Source organism: Podarcis filfolensis (genome assembly GCF_964270895.1).
Source record: "Podarcis filfolensis genome assembly, chromosome: 4".
NCBI lineage: Eukaryota > Metazoa > Chordata > Lepidosauria > Squamata > Lacertidae > Podarcis > Podarcis filfolensis.
In genome coordinates, this window is record NC_139607.1 from 34,282,448 (window position 1) to 34,298,790 (window position 16,343).

At 41.0% G+C, this 16,343-nt stretch overlaps 2 protein-coding genes and 1 long non-coding RNA gene across 3 annotated transcripts in view; 1 reads left to right on the plus strand and 2 right to left on the minus strand.

Moving 5' to 3' along the window:
* Window positions 1-6,102, minus strand: SLC25A6 (solute carrier family 25 member 6). The gene is made up of 4 exons (XM_083611015.1): window positions 5,780-6,102; window positions 2,815-3,301; window positions 1,568-1,708; window positions 1-626 (listed from the first exon to the last, which is right to left on the minus strand). The coding sequence occupies exons 1-4, from the start codon at window positions 5,888-5,890 to the stop codon at window positions 469-471; spliced, it is 897 nt and encodes a 298-aa protein (XP_083467141.1). The 5' UTR covers window positions 5,891-6,102; the 3' UTR covers window positions 1-468.
* Window positions 6,075-16,343, plus strand: part of LOC310761280 — a 10,837-nt gene continuing 568 nt past the window's right edge. The window contains exon 1 of the long non-coding RNA XR_014547306.1: window positions 6,075-6,160. This is a non-coding gene — a long non-coding RNA (uncharacterized lncRNA). The remainder of the gene's footprint in view (window positions 6,161-16,343) is intronic.
* Window positions 7,021-16,343, minus strand: part of ASMTL (acetylserotonin O-methyltransferase like) — a 22,662-nt gene continuing 13,339 nt past the window's right edge. Inside the window, exons 9-14 of the mRNA XM_083610711.1 lie at window positions 15,101-15,263; window positions 14,129-14,310; window positions 12,393-12,525; window positions 11,607-11,750; window positions 11,117-11,239; window positions 7,021-9,718 (exon numbers count right to left, since the gene is read on the minus strand). Of these exons, the coding sequence (XP_083466837.1) occupies window positions 9,501-9,718; window positions 11,117-11,239; window positions 11,607-11,750; window positions 12,393-12,525; window positions 14,129-14,310; window positions 15,101-15,263 (963 nt within the window). The 3' untranslated portion in view covers window positions 7,021-9,500. The remainder of the gene's footprint in view (window positions 9,719-11,116; window positions 11,240-11,606; window positions 11,751-12,392; window positions 12,526-14,128; window positions 14,311-15,100; window positions 15,264-16,343) is intronic.

The following is a 16,343-nucleotide window of genomic DNA, read 5'->3' on the forward strand; positions in this document are numbered from 1 at the left end:
TCAGAGTTAATTTTGTTTATTATTTCACAGAATGCCTCAATTCTGAGAACACAAATGCTAGATGTTCAGCTGTGCAAACAGTACATAGTGCTTAAGTACAAGTGGAAAAACATGATTTGTTAAATGAATACTTCTCAAAACATGATTTTATGGTCCTCTAAGATAGGACTTGAAACTTCAGGCTGCTCTTCAGTGAAGCTCAGCTGCCTTGGACCCAGAACTGCTAGCACTACGATTATCACCAAAAATGGACAAACTCAGTAAGCAGAGCTGTCTGTTTCAATGCCGGAATAATGGTATCTCAAAGTGTTATCAGTTCACTGAAGGCAGTTTCTAGCCCTACTTAAACACAATCTGGCCCCGATAAATAAGACTCCACACAGGAATTTTTCAAAGATCAATGGTCCATAATGGCAAGTTATTCTACATGATCTGTCAATTTAACTTACAATTCTAGTAAGGGTTTTTTTAGATGACTTTCTTGAACTCATCATACAACACAAGCACAAAAGCACCACCCATGCCTCGAAGAACATTAGACCATGCACCCTTGAAGAAAGCCTTTCCACCTTCATCTCTCGCAATCTTCCTCCAACAGTCAATTGTTCCAGAGTACATGATGTCAGCTGTAGGAAAAATAAGTTTATTATTCGAAGCATTGATTCTGTGAACCACCCTGAGATCTTTTGATGAAGGGCAGTATATAAATTTAATAAAATGTTTCAAGGACAGCAGAACTATGTTAATTTCTGTCCAGAGAAATGTAAAAGCAGTACTGAGCTAACACATTGTTAGAACTTATGCACAGAAAGTTGTTCTTCAAATATTACTCTGAAACTAGATAATATACTGCTTTTATTGGGGGTGGGTGTAGGGTAGAAGAAGGATCCCAGTTGTTATTACTAAGCCGATTTTACAATGCTTATATGAGGACAGTCTCGTCCTGTGACCCAAGAAGCACTAAATTACAATGAGTATTAACAGGAGTTAAATATTAACTACTTATGTAGAATGAATGTGAAGTCTATATATATGGTGTCTGACGCACAAGCTTACTAGAACAGAAACAAATTTGAGACACAGTGCCAGATTAACCTAACCTAGTGTGCTAGTGGAAGCCAGAGAAATCACTTCCATTAGCGCAATGGGAGCTTTCCCCTCTCTTCCCCCTGGACCTCTCCCAAATCAGCTCTAGGGGGTTGGGAGAACCCCCAGAACAGCAAATTCAAGAGAGTGTGGTATTGCATTCTGCCCACCACAAAAGTACTTACATCTGCCACCAAAAATAATTAAAAGCCACACAGCTCATAAACATTACTTATTACCCTGTTAAAGTCTTGGCAGGACTACTGGCAGAAAGATGGAGAGTTCTGACCTTCTTGCAGCAACCCAGTGATTTCAGTGTTGGAAATGCAGAAGAGATCTAGCACTTTGCTCTCTCCTCTGTTAGCCTGCTCACTAGGTTTGCATTCAATTTCAAGCAAACATCTGCATGAAATTCCTTGCAGCACAGGACTATCAGGCTGGTGCTTAATGTAAAATTGGCTTATTTTGATGTGCTGCTTACCTGCTTTACGTCCAGACTGCATCATCATTCGACGTCGCACTGTATCAAATGGATAGGAAACCACACCAGCTACTGCAGTCACTGACTGTGCAATCATCCAGCTTATAAAAATGTGAGTGTTTCTAGGATCTGGGAGCATACCTATAATGAAAAAACAGAACTTCTACATCATTTTGAAAACTAAAGAAAGGATCTGTTTACCATTACACAACATTTGAATACGTATTTTGGGGCACTTTATGGTGTATCATGAAATAATGCTCAACTGTTGAATTTTGCCTTCCTGGTTAATATAGAAGATCATATTACAGGCAACTGTTTACCCCTGTTTTATGATTCAGCCATTAACACACAACTGATGGTGCCTTTTCTCAATATCTGCTTGCGTCCAAATGGACAGTAACCTCTTTTACTCAGGGAGTGAATCCATATAGGGGAATTCACTGACTGCTAGTTATGACCTACATTTTAATGTTTTGCTATTTTTAAACTCCACCTCTGATCAGGCAACCTCAGTTCTTTTAGTAAAGTCTTGTTTTGTTTTTAAAATATGCTCCTCCCTGTCATCTCTCTGGTAGACAGTGAGATATGTGGTACTGGAAAGATACTCCATTCAGGTGTCAACACTTTTTTATTTAATTAACAAAAATCCAGAGCATCTAAATACAGAATCACCACTAAAATCCATCTCAATAATATGAGCTTTGGGATTACGGCAGTTAAATTTAAGCTCTAGTCCTCTGCCCTAAATGAACAGCCTTGGGTAATTTACATACTTGGTTACAGTTAAAATTATAGGAACAGTTAATGTAACCACTTTAGCTTTTACAACTTTCCCTTTAGTATAAGTAACATTTCAACCCCTGGCCTTTGATCTTTTCCCTCCTAGTCTCTTTCATAACCCTCTTCAACCGTGACTGCCCAAGGTTCCACTCCCTGCATTCCAAGAGAGGTTTCCATCATTGAGTACAGAACCAATTAGTGACCCACAGCCTAATGCCTATTTAAAGCTAGTTAATTTTGTCAAACTGATTCACATGGAGTTTTCTTCCCTAGATAATCTGTGTGGCTTTGTAAACCAACACTTTCTGTGGTTTAGCTCCCTCCCCCCGCCTCTATGTGGATAGTATAGCAAATGAATCTATCAGTTTTACTTGTGCTACTAGGCACATCTCAATAGTTACATGGTGCTATTCAAAAACACCCAGCATGTTGCTTGTCAGTATCAGGCTGACCATCACATTTACCTTTTGCTGTGTCATAGATCCCAAAGTAGGCAGCTCTATAGATGATTATTCCCTGGACAGAGACATTGAACCCTTGATATAAGCCCCGCAGACCATCAGACCTGAAGATTTTGACTAGGCAGTCCCCCAGGCCTTTGAATTCTCTTTCAGCGCCAGCTTTTCCAACATCAGCAGCCAGTCGGGTTCTTGCAAAATCCAAAGGATAGACAAAGCAGAGGGAGGTTGCTCCAGCTGCACCACCAGAGGCCAGGTTACCAGCAAAATATCTCCAGAACTGTGTGTGCTTGTCTACTCCACCTAAGAATACTTGCTTATACTTATCCTTGAAGGCAAAATTGAGCGCCTGAGTTGGGAAATATCTGATGACATTGGCAAAATTCCCACGCCAAAAGGACAGCATTCCTTGCTCTTTAGGAATGCGGACAACACAATCAATGATTCCTTTGTACTGCTTATCAGCAGCAATCTGTTGACTTGCATGTTGTACCTGCAAGAAAAAGATGTTCACAGTTACTCTAAATGAGAAATTGTATGGTTCCAAATAAGCTTTATTCTTTCAGGTTCAGTCTGAAGTATACATTTCAAATATCTGAAGTCACAATGGGAGCTATAGAAAACGGGATAGAATAATTTAATCCAATTAAGTCATTAAAGGAACAAAATTGACTTTCTACTCAAAGTATGCTTTAGTATAGTGACATCAGTACTTTGGAACACCATTCCTATTGAAATCAGATAGACACCTACAATTCTGGCTATGTTGTCATCGCTGAAAATATTTGTTTCAACAAGTGTTTCTAGAGAATTAATTTGATTCAGTGTTGGTTATTTGTTCTCTAATGATTTTAATTTCCCCTCATATTTTCTATGAATCGGCTGTTTAGAAATGCTATTAGCTCACTATCTAGTTAATCTTCCAATGAGTCTTGTTAAAGTCACAAGTAGACTGCGAAAATATCAGCTTACTGTAAAAATTAAATTAATGAGCAGGGATATAGCTATTGCAACTTAATTTCTAAAGTTAAACCAGTAGAACTACAGCCATTCCTCATTGCTAACTGTGGGATTTTCATTTAAAGAAATGTTTATATTTCTAAACTAAGGAATTAGTGTACTTTTGCTTCCATGTAGAAACACTCATAAAACTGACAGCTTTTATTACCATTCTGTACATCAGTGGTAGAGAATCTTTTTGCTCTGGTAGGCCAGATCCTTTACTCTCCCACTCATGGGTCAATTTTGTGTGGTTCAACCCCATTGTCAATCATCTAACATCATAATGGTTCCCATGTGTCTCTGAGTACCAGCTGGTTGTTGAGTGCTTAGGAATCTCTGTATAATGGAGGAATTCCAGGCACTGCTAACTGGCAGGACCTACAAAGCCCTGTTTGGCAAAGCCCCACCTTTAACTTCCCCACACCTGACATCAGATGCACAGCAGGTGGGTATAGCTTGCCCCAAAACAGCTTTGTGGGCCAAATGGGGACGTGTGGCAGGCGGCAGGTTCTCCATCCCTGCTGTATGCAGTTACCTCAGAGTAAAGACCCAAGGAACTCAGTGGGGTCGACTTTTTAAAACAAATGTGCATGGGATTGTACTGCTCAAAGAAAAGCTCAAAGCTACCAAAGACCATTCTCTTCCGCCTTGTCCTTTCATGGTTTTTGCCCATACTTGTAGCGTAGGCTGTAGATGCAGAACACACCTTATACCAAGTCAGTGGCAGTGTGGCGTAGCAGTTAAAGTGTCAGACAAGGACCTGGAAGACCAGACTTCAACTCCTCACTCTGCTAGAAAGTTGACTGGGTGACCTTGGGGCCAGTTACTGCCTCTCAGCCTAACCTACCTCACAGGGTTGTTTCTGGACATTAAATGAGGATGAGGAGAGACATGTAGGCGACCTTTAGCTCATTTTGGGGGGGGGGGGAGAAGAGAAAGTGGGATATAAATGCAATAAATAGAAAGGGAAAAAAATAAAGTCTGCTACTGGGTCAACTGTCTACAACGGCGGGCAGTGACTCTCTAGGATTTCGGGCAATGCCGAGGTTTAGCAGTAAATTCATGCCCTTCTTCGTGCCAGCCGGATGCTCTGGAAAGCCTCCCCATTTAAAAGGAGAAAGTTATGCCCTTTGTATGTACATGGCGGAAGTAGTCTGGAAAAGGTCGCGCGGTATGTGACGCTCTGCAGCGCGAGGCCTGCTCTGCCTGCCCGCATAGGGAGTCTCACAGCCCGCCCCGCCTCACTCACGCATCCGCCCGGCTGCGGCCCGAGGGGAGGGGCTTGGGCCCCACTGCAGCACAGGCGGCGGTGACCTCGCGCGCTCCGCAGGGGTCACCCGCCGAAGCCTCGCGATACGAGAGCAAGGGCGAGGGGCGGGAGGCCGGCTGCATCCAATCGGCGCGGACGCCCTACGCCGCCGTCGCACCAATCAACGACACGTCGCCGCAGAAGAAGATGGCGGCGGCAGCTTCCTTCGACCTCTCAGTGCGTTCCCGCCCTCTACATCTTAAGTACACCGCTACACAAAAAGGGGGGGGCATAGGGAAAGAAGCGGGCGCGGGCCCCCCTCGCGCGTGAGGAGAGAACCCTTTCATCTGCGTGTTGGTTGGGGCGGGGGGGAAGAGGAGGGGAACAGCGCCGCGCGCATTCAAACTGCCGCCAACGAACTTTCTACAGCGGAACCGGCCTAACGGCAGCCATGCGCGCGCGCGCGCACACACACAGACTCACGCGGGGCGGGCGCCTCTCTTGTCCTTGCCGCAGCCGTCGTCACGGGCAGCCTTTCGAGGGCATAAGTAGTTCCTCACAAACATACACACATGAATGCGTATTAAAATAAAATAAAAAAGAAGCCGCGCAGTGGGGGGTCCGGGCCGCGCACCCCAAACGCCTCATTCCCGGCCCTGCCCCCTATTTCAGACCCCCCCCCCGTCCCACAAATGAAAGCGCCCCGCGAGGAGGCCTGACCTGAAGCAGCAGCTTGACCCGCTCGATGGGCGCCACGGCCGTCTTGCTGATGGCTGCCGCCACGCCGCCTGCCAGGAAGTCCTTGGCGAAGGAGAGGGCCTGGTCTGCCATGGTGGTGGTGGTGCTTGGTAGCGGCGAGTGTGCGGGGAAAGGGGCTACGAGGCGAGAGACCACGGGCGCTGTCGCAACTCAGGCCGCCGAAAAGGGAAGGGCCAGCCCGGCTCGTGAGCTAAATGGCCGGCTCAGGAGGCTCCGCCCGCCGGGCTCCATTGGCGGGGCAGCCGCAAGGAGGAGGGATCCGCGGCCTCGCAGACGCCGGCGGAGGAAGAGGCGGCCTCCTGACGCGCTTCCTTTGCCCAGGAAACCCGCCCTTGAAGAGCTGTTGAGTGAATTTATTATTATCATTTTTTATTAAATTGGAATGGCGGGCCCCGGTGGGTGTTATGACTGGGCTGCGGTCCTCGTCGGAGCTATATCCCCGTTGTGGCTCGAGGAGGAGTTACAGCGGACTTGCTCCCGTGTAAAGTGCACGTGTGAGCGCTCCAAGTGCTTTGCTGCGGGGAGCGGAAGCGCGGGCTGCATGGGCCGTTGTGTCAGTGAGTTGGCACGAAGTCAGGCCCGGCTCATGTTGACTCGGGCCTGATCCCCGCTATGCCCCGAGGTTGCAGCACTAAATTCATGAGGTCAATCCCATTGAACTCGCTGGGACTTAATTTGTGTACCCGATGTGCGTTGGGCCGGGAAAAGATTCCGCATTGGGCTTGCTGTGCCAGCAGTTCACCCTGTTGGTTATCGTGGGTTATTTTATCAGGACTCTTTTAACCTGGATTGGAGGTAACTTCATCCTGTGGCCTGAACGAGCAAAGTTGAAATGGGTTCTAAACGCATTACAGGAAAGCACTCCAAAATCCCCAATGTTAGTAGACTCCGTTGTGCATGACAGTGTTGGCAGTTTAATTGCTTTGTAGAGTCTATCCGTATATTACATCCGTTTTAGATTATGGTCCCATACTATTAATATTACACTGCAAACAGTGCTGAGGCCTGACAGCTTCTGTTTCAACATGACAGGGAAGGGTAGAAAGATTACAGTGTTATCACTTACGAAACACTGCACTTTCATATATAATTGTTGCAAGTCCTTGGATATTTCCCTTTTGTATGTAATGTTTCCTTATATATTCCAGAGGACCAGCCTGTTAGTCTGTAGCAGCCAAAACAAGGGAGTCTGGAGGCACAGCTAGAAGACTAATAGATTTATTGTCATGGCATGCGTCTTTGTAGACTTTAAGATGCTGCAGGACTCTGTTTTTACATATTAAAATATGTACACATTCACATTGACAGTTACTGCTTTACTGAGCTGTGATTCCACCCCACCCCACAAGCTGGGATGGTTCAAAGTTTCACGTAATATTAGATTCTCCTTTACTATTTTTAATTAAGCGCATACACTTTATCTTCATCAGCAGATGGGCTTGGCTTAAGCTTTATCATTTTCATTTGTTAGCTTGCTTTCACAAATTTTTGTAAAATCCTTATTTATTCAGAAGTACCCTTGGTTTTATGGGACTTCATAACTAGAAAATAACACAGGATTGCAGCCAAACTACTAAACAACCTTTTTATTTGAAAGCTGCAGTTACCAAGAAAACATTTCATTTAACTCAATGGGCCTTCTGAGTAAACTTGCCTAGGTAAAAACAATTTGTCAAAAACTGTTGATTTGTTTTGAATTGATACTTTGACTGTTACTTAGCACTAACAGTGAAATGATTAAGTGATTTCAAAAGAAGAAGGAAATTTAAACATAGGCTAATTGTAAACAATGATAATTTATAGTTTCATTAATTTGCATAGTGCTTTTCAAAGAACGAAAGAGACTCCTTTTATATTAATAGTAAAAATAACAGGAGGCTCGTTTTTTATTTCAGACATAGTTATGCAAATATATGGTAATCATTTTTGGAACTTAAATCGTTAACACACTGATTGGAAAATTTCACTTTAGATATCTTTGAACAATCTTAAAAGGAATAAGAACTAAGTTTTTGACAAATAGACAAATAAACAAGTACCACCACACATTCTGGATATATAAGTTGCATGTGGAACATGAGGGCGCACAGAGAGGAAACACAATGTAAAAAAAACAAACAAAAACCTTTCAGGAGAAATTTTCTGTGGTTGAAATGCAAATTAAATGGTTACAATATAAAGTGTTCCTTGTTTGATTCATCAGGGAGACCTTTGCTCTGCACATTGCATGTTGTATGGAGGAACTTTGCTAATGCTTTGTATTTATGGTTTCAAGATTAGCTCAAGAAAATAAAAATCTGTAACTCACCTGCTGATAGTCTTTGGAAAGTTACTATAGTGAGCTTTGAGTAGCTCTCTTCCCTCCTTTTATCAGATGAGAGGAGACAGTATTCTGAACGATTGTATAGCATGGTTCAGGGGGTGAGCCAGAGGTCAAAGAAAAACTTGCATGCCTCCCCTAAAAACCCCCAGTCCAGTCAATTTTAGTGTATATAATCATATTTAGTGTATATAATCATATTTTGAAACCCACAAAACAATAGAACTAGTCACAAGTTGTTTTGGCAGATCTAGAAAGCAATTTATACCTATTGTTTTAAATAAAAACGGTCATTTCTCTATACAGCTTCCTAGGACAGAGAACTGGGAAGGAATACTGCACTGAGAACATTTGACTGAATTCATTTCAAGTTCTCTGAAAAGACATTTTTTAAAAAATCAAAGAGATATGTATTCATGTCTTTTCTTGAAGTGTTATTTAACTAAATTATTCTGGATCAGAGAGGAGGCCCTACCTCCATCTACACATTTTGATGTCATTACTGAAATGGAATGGGATATTTTATGGTATGAAGTTTTATTCCATGCTGACCCACTCCAAATATGGATGTAGTTTCTCTTACATGCCCACTAAACCTGGCATGGATGTTCACAGCGAATTGCTAAGTCACTTATACCTGTTCAGTTTGGGTCCCTAGCTGTTGTTGGACTACAGCTCCCATCATTCTTGACCATAGGTCCAGCTAGCAAGAGATGGTGGGAGTTGTAGTCCAACAACAACTGGGGAACCCAAGTTTGAGAAACACTGCACTAGTGATACATTGCTGCACAAGAGAATGCGTGATCTGGTTGTTGGCAACTTTGTTGCACAATAGATTTCACAATCTGTTGGGGAACAAGTTTCCACTAGTGCTACTGTTGCATTGGATTCTTCTTCTGTGCCACATTTAACATTGCACAGACAGACAATATCTGATACAGCCCTGAATGCACACCTATCCCTTTCAAAAACTGCTGTACAGATTGCATGAGAAACTACATAGTAGTCCTGCTGAAGTTAGTGGAACTGTAGCTTTATGCACAGTTTGTTCTCTCTTGTTTCCTTGATGTTTCCTGAGTTTTAAAGAGTGGTTGCAAGGGGCACATGGTAAGAAAAAATAAGCATTGATTTGAAATTAAATTGCCATCAATTATATAAAGGGGCAAGCAATGCATTTCCCAGATAGGGAAAAAAATAGGTCACCGGATTTTCTTAGTACTGTTTTAATCAACAAAATAGGACAAGCTTTTATGCATAGTTCAAACTGTAACATGACAACCATTAGTGCAACCCCAAAACAGAAACATCTATACTAATTCCAGCTGATGGTGACAGTAAATCAAATTACTTGCTCCATCTAATTTAATGGGTAGATGTTTTCTTAAAACACAAAATTGCATCTAGCAGGTTTCCTGTTATCTTAATGTGAACATTGGTGAATCCGTGTTTCTCCAATAACTGTTTATACTCCAAGCCAGTTCTTTGCTTGCCTTCCGTCATACTAAGGGACTGCAGGACAGCTCTAGCAGGGCTTGTTCGTTTCTCATCAAGCACAATTTCTGCTACCAGCAAAGCACTGCCTGCATTTAAAGGAAAGAAAGAAAGCAACAACACCGTTTAGTTACAAATTTCTAACTTCAAGTTAGCATTTTGTCTTCTCTTGCTCTACAGGAAGGTTTTTATTTTATTTTATTAGTCAGGAGATTTGTTTCTTTTCCTAAAGTTGCTCTATCTGACTAGAGGTGTTTGTACAGCTAAACTACAAATGTGCAGTTTGAACTAAAAAGAGCAACTGCTGCAGGAAAGAGTCTCACCAGGACTGGGATTGTTGCATGTATGCGTGTGTAGGGAATTCAACCCTTTCCACTGCGCCAATAGCAGCTTCATCCCACTCCTCAATTTTTACCTGGACCCCTAGTGTGGGAAAATCCTGATTCCCTACAGCTGTTTAATTGTTGTGGGCAACGGGGGGGGGGGGATGCTTAAAAATTACATTCCTCAAAATTTACATTGCTATCTGAAGTGCTGTAAGCACTTTGAAGGTACGCATCACTGTCTTTGGTGATGACACAGACCCTAACTTTTTTCTTTTACATGAAGATTTAGTTTTAAATATATTGTTCTTGATTCAAGAGACCGACTGCTTTGTAATGTACCACTCCAGTGCCTTTAACGTTGAAATTTAAAAATAATAAAGTGCCAGCGATATAAGGCTTCATTATCACATTCATTCCTTCATTCACCACACTGTGGCAGGGCAGTAAAAACCTGCTTTAATTACTGGCTGTACTTGTCTCCTTTCCAGCTCTGGAGTCTACATCACCATGTCTAGATATAGCCCCCCCCCCCATTTTTTTTAGGTGGGGGAGAAAGCAAGTGATCTCCCTGCATCATAATCACTCCACTTTTTCTTTTTTGTTTTTTGAGAAGACAAAATATTTAACACACAAAGTTAGGCGTGTTTAACAGAAGACCTACTGGTTTCATTTGCAGATAAGTGTGCACAGGACTGCAACTTAAGATATGTCAAGGATGTACTTTAAAACTATTCTGTGAAGCTCTAATCAAAACTGCCATTAGAAGGATGTTAATAGTTCTTAAGAGCTAATATTCAACTTTTACATGTTTGCAATTGTCCTTTGATACGCTACTTACTGCAATTTTACAGTGATAAGGACAATTCTCCCCAGAGACTCTGTGTGGAGTTAAACATAGGGGGAAACACAGAAAAGAGGTGGCCACATATAATATTTAATTTTGCACAGTCTTTGGGGAAATGACCCTTTTCACTAGTATTTAATGTATTTTTAATCTTTGTTGGAAGCCGCCCAGAGTGGCTAGGGAAACCCAGGCAGATGGGCGGGGTACAAATAATAAATTATTATTATTATTATTATTATTATTATTATTTGCTAAAATAAACTTATTTCATGATATACTAATACGAAGGAAAAGGGGAAAGAGCAGTCAAATCTTACCTGGCTTGCAAACAGCATATATTTTGCTAAAGAGTGTGGAAATCTTCTCTTCTGAACAGTCATGTAGAACTCGTGAAAGTATATAAAGGTCTCCTTTTGGAAGATTATCTTTGAAAAAATCACCTGTTTGAAAAATGCATTTTCATCAATTATAAAACAAATAAACAAATCTTCATCTCAGCAGCCTTATATACACATCAATACCCCAAATATCAAGTTAGTTTTTGAAACAGATCTAACAGTCATGTTCATTAATTTTAGTGGACCTACTCTAAGTTAAACTTGGTTGAATATCACCCTATATGTTATAAGCAGCCCTTTAACACAAATGTTCATCACATATATTCTTTACCAATAATACTTTCACAAGAAACTGAGTATTCAAGGAAGCAAAGATGACTCAACATACAAACTTTGCCTTGTGATAAGCCTCATTTGTATCCACATATGCCAAGATTCTATACACACTGTACCTAAGAGGTATGTTTACCTGACATGAAGGAAACCTGAGCTGGGTTTTGTCTTGAAGGCTGACAGCTGGAGACACTCGTGATGATTTCTGGAAGGTCAAATACTGTGACTTTCATCTCTGGGTAGATATGGACCAGCTCATAAGCTAAAGCGCCAGTGCAACCTGAAGAGAGCAAAATATTATCACGATAGCTCCTGTATTTAGTTCCTCGTTTAGTTAAAATTTACTTCTGATGATATTAGCACTCAATGTTTACCCAGCAGCAACTATTAAAATCTGCCTAATTATAAAACTTGCAAGATGCTTTCACATTTTAGAAGTGAGAAAATGCATTTAAGCTGGTTGTATGGATCATAACATCCTCAACCACTGAGATTTGCTTATGGTGGTTGTCACGTTGTAAGATTTTCAGAGAAAGATCTTAACCACTCTTTCTCTAAAAACAAAAAAAGGACTCCCAACACTGAGCTGTTCCAAGCTGCTATGCATTTGCTGTTAATTCTAGAAAGTAATAGCTGCATTTCCATCTCAGAAGCTTCATGTACTTTGATATTCCACCATTAAGTCTGCATTTAAAGTTTACCTAAGTGAACCATGAACAGGCTTAACTACACCTACAAGAAAACAAAGAGAGTTTTCTTATCTATTCCACGGATTCTCTTTGAAGTTCAATGCTTATAATAGGACCAAAGTTATAAGGAAGGATACCCAAGAGGAAACGAATAATACAGAATTACATATTCAATGACAACAGGAATTATAATGAAATTTTCCATCAATGCACCCAGATGTTGTAATGCCTACCTCCCAAATCACACGCAGCTCTGAACTGTGAAAGGTCAAAAGCCACGGCTACATCTCTTGCTGTTAGTTTGGAAATGCTGTGCATGGCACTCATAAAACGTTGCTTCGCCTCTGTAGTTTGGCAACAGAAATCCTTAAAAACAGAGCAGACCAAAGTTTCTAGACTCATTCAAAAGAATTAGGATATAGGATATAAACAGAACATATGCAGAGGTGTTAAAAAACACACCTTGAAAACGACTTGCTTTTTCATCTTAAAAAAGAAATAGCCACACCACACAAAAGAGAAATGTCATATTTCTTTTTATTAATCTTAATATGACCAAAAAAGTGAGTTTCCTTTGCAATTTAAGAGTGATAATTCAGACATTTCAGATTATTCTGAAGACCATGTCGAGAGAACAGAGAAGTCTACTCTCTGGATCATGTCAGAAAGCAGTGTTCACTGAATTCACTATATATAACATTAGGATTGCCTTACACAACTATTTGCTGCTGCTGCTAATTTACTATGATGTAAATAATTTTTTTGTTGGTAATTATAATAAAATTCATTTGGAAAAAGTAAGAAAGAGCCCAGAGTGCTTCTGGAACTCCTATGGTTTTGAATGATCTTCCATATAAAAGTTCCTTCCACACCTAAGAACTAGATGACAGGGAGAAGAAGATCTCCTTAACATGTCTGTGTACTATAAACACAGGTGGTTTGTTTTCTGTTATACAGGAGGGGGCATTCTACCATGTGATGGGCAGAAGTGGTACAGCCCAACAAAGTTTCCCACCTCAGTAAGAACTAAGCTAGGACTCCACTTCATTGCCCAAGAGCTCCAAATAACTGATGGAGGGAAATAGTTTGCAGATCATAGTAATTTTAGGATCTGACACTGAATTCTTGATTTTAGCTTGTATTCAGAGTCAGGTATTTTTCTCAATTTAACTACTACAGTGGTTTACACAAAGCATTTATTTGTCCACTGCTTAAACCTTACCAGCATAGGACTTTGGGATTATTTTTTGGCAGTTTTCTATTAATAGATAGATAGAAACTTTACTTGCATTAGCAAACTAACACATACCAGCCTTTATGGTACTATACTGGGCGGGTGTGTGTGTGTGTGTGTGTGTGTGTGTGAGAAGAGCCCATTTGATGGCTGCCAGTATTAAAATGTGTAGCAATATAATCTAATAATATATATATATATATATATATATATATATATATATATATATATATATATATAAAAAAAATCTTATATAATACTTTGGTTAACTCTGAATATTTTGTGTAATTGGTCTGTAGACTGTATCCAATTTGTGCGCCTCCTCTGACAGAAAGCTATTTAATTCAGTAGTCTTTTGTAGGTGAAATGGGTTAAGGTGATCTTCAAAGATCCGCCGTTCCTGCTACAGTTCCCTGCACATGCCCTGAGGTTTGGGAGAGCATACACCAGGGCAGGTGGTGAGGAGGGCTGAATGGGAAGAGGGACTTGACAAAAATTGCCACCTTCCCTTTTCTTCTTATGGATAGCTCTGCTGGCTCAAATAAATTTTCCAGCACTACAGGGACCCCAGTTGCATTATAGGCACCCAGCTCTTCAAAAAAATAATTCCTGAGCATACTGTGGCAGCTCACAATCAAAAAATGAAAGTTAAACTTGCCCAGTAGTGACCATCTCCAAAGCACGTAATGTTTTAAACCAAAGCGGTATATAAAGAATGTGTGGATTCTATACTACCTGAATACAATCTTCTGCTTTCTTCTCAAATATTTGGTTCAGCGGAGTCCCCTCTTTGACTGCCAACTCCAAATGTTTATACAGAGGCCATGTGTGGTCATTACAGTAGAGAACGTAGTCATGAAGTGAACATTCGCCATCTGATGCTAGATATAAATTTGCCATATCTGTATTGCTGTAACCTTTGAAGACAGAGAATTTTGCAAGATCCGTATTATTTTTCCTTAGTGTCTCTTTTTTCCATTCATTAAGCTAAACCTAACCAGCTGCAAGGGTTTCACAGCTCAGTTGATTTCCACAGATCGGCACAGCTCAGTAAAGAATTTAATTAAACCCAATATTATAATTGCTTCTTATAATCAGTTTGCACATTTCCTTGCCACTGAAAGATGCAATGTGATGTTAAGAAAATGACAGTGCAGCCCTAAAAATGCATTGTTTTCAAATGACAAAGTTCAACCTGAGTGCAGTAGTGTGCAAGTGGAAGCAAGGGAAGTGTCCCGGGACAGACAGGCAATTTCTACCTACAGAACATACCAAAGTGTTGGCTGGGGTAGAAAATACAACCTTCCTACTACATGCCCCTAAGTTAAGACCCCAAGCTGTGATTTATCTCTGAAGAATGCCAGTGTAGCATGTTTGAAGGCAATAGCACCTTTTGAGAAACTTAGGAAATGGCTTCTCCTTCCGCTATCCTGAATAAGATCAGGAATCCCTGTCCCCAATGGCTGCTATTTAAAAACAAAAAAGGGAGTCACAGACACCAGAATAGTTTGCTCTTAAGTGTTGCTTTTTCTAAGGCTGTGCTAAGTTCACCTGGAAATCATAGTTGACTCATTTCTCTAGACACACTTTTTTGTTCTTCTCCGTTACATATGCCCATACTCTAGCCAACAATCCAATTGCAGGAAGGTCCTGCTACAAGTTCCTTTTCGTTCCGCACCCCCAACCATTTTAGAGAAGAAGGCTCACCTAGATGGTTCTTGTCCAATAGGCCAAGAGAAGTACAGGCATCAAGTAATCTTTCTGTGCCACACACTGAGGTTTTAAGTTTATTAGCAGCTTCCGTGGCTGTCAAGGTGCCCTTATCTTTCAGAATGTCAAATACTTTCAGCTTAGATGCCACAAACAAAGCCTGGGGACATGAAATGTACATTGATTACTAAAAGAAAAATTAATCAAGGCAATCCATAAGCTACTAAGTCACATCAATGCCTGGTTTAGCTGCTCCAGCCCCACTTTGGGCTGCACTATTTTGGATGGAAGTTCAGCCGCTGAAATTTGTTACTGATCACAACATCCAAGAGATTATGGTAGACAAACAGCCGTGGTAAGGATATTACAGAGGAAATGATGGTTACTAGCCTTGGCTGAAACAGAAACCTGTTCACAAGACTTCATGGCTGCTTAACATTTTTAATGCTGAACAGATACTCAAGTGTTCTAAAAATGTACCTTGCTGAATACTGAGGGTATCCAAAAAAATGTGTAGTTGCCAAGCATTCACAACAGAAGAATCTAGATATATTTTTAAAGAGAAACAAGAGGTCTATAAAGGCATTTTTAACTAAGAAGCAGTTGTCAGTGAGTCAGTAGATGCCAATTGGTTTTTCATTCTGTACCAAAGCTGCCTGGTATAACTAGGTCAGACAATTTTTTTCTATCTGTCCAGAATTGTCTATTCTGATTGGCAGGGGCTCAGGACTTCAGGCAAAAGTCTTTCACATCACTTTCCATCTGATTCTGGATAAGCAGGGGATTGAATCTGAGACTTGCAGCAATAGACTTGGGCAATATATGATGGTTTGCCCAACAACCAAGCGGAGAGAAGTGATAATTTCAACTTTTTCTTAAAAATTAATGACCAGCTTCAATTTACCTCATTGCAGTTCCAGGTAGGGTAGGAGAATGGAGAAGGGAGAAGAGAGCCCACACTGGGTACAGCAATGATGAGTTAGGGCACTGAGTCTATGTTGTGTCAACAGCCACCTCCCATTTGCAGCAACAGATGGAGAGTTTTGTAGTGGTATTTACAAACATCTCAGGCTGCTTTCAGATCTTCACAAAAGATCTCTTATTTACCCTTGACCAAGTATTTGAGCCACTAAGAAATGTAAGAACCAGCATATAAAGAACTGCAGCTGTAAACATACTCATGTTCACTAAAAATTCATTGTATCCTAATGGATAAACCTGTACAAACAGAATAAAACCT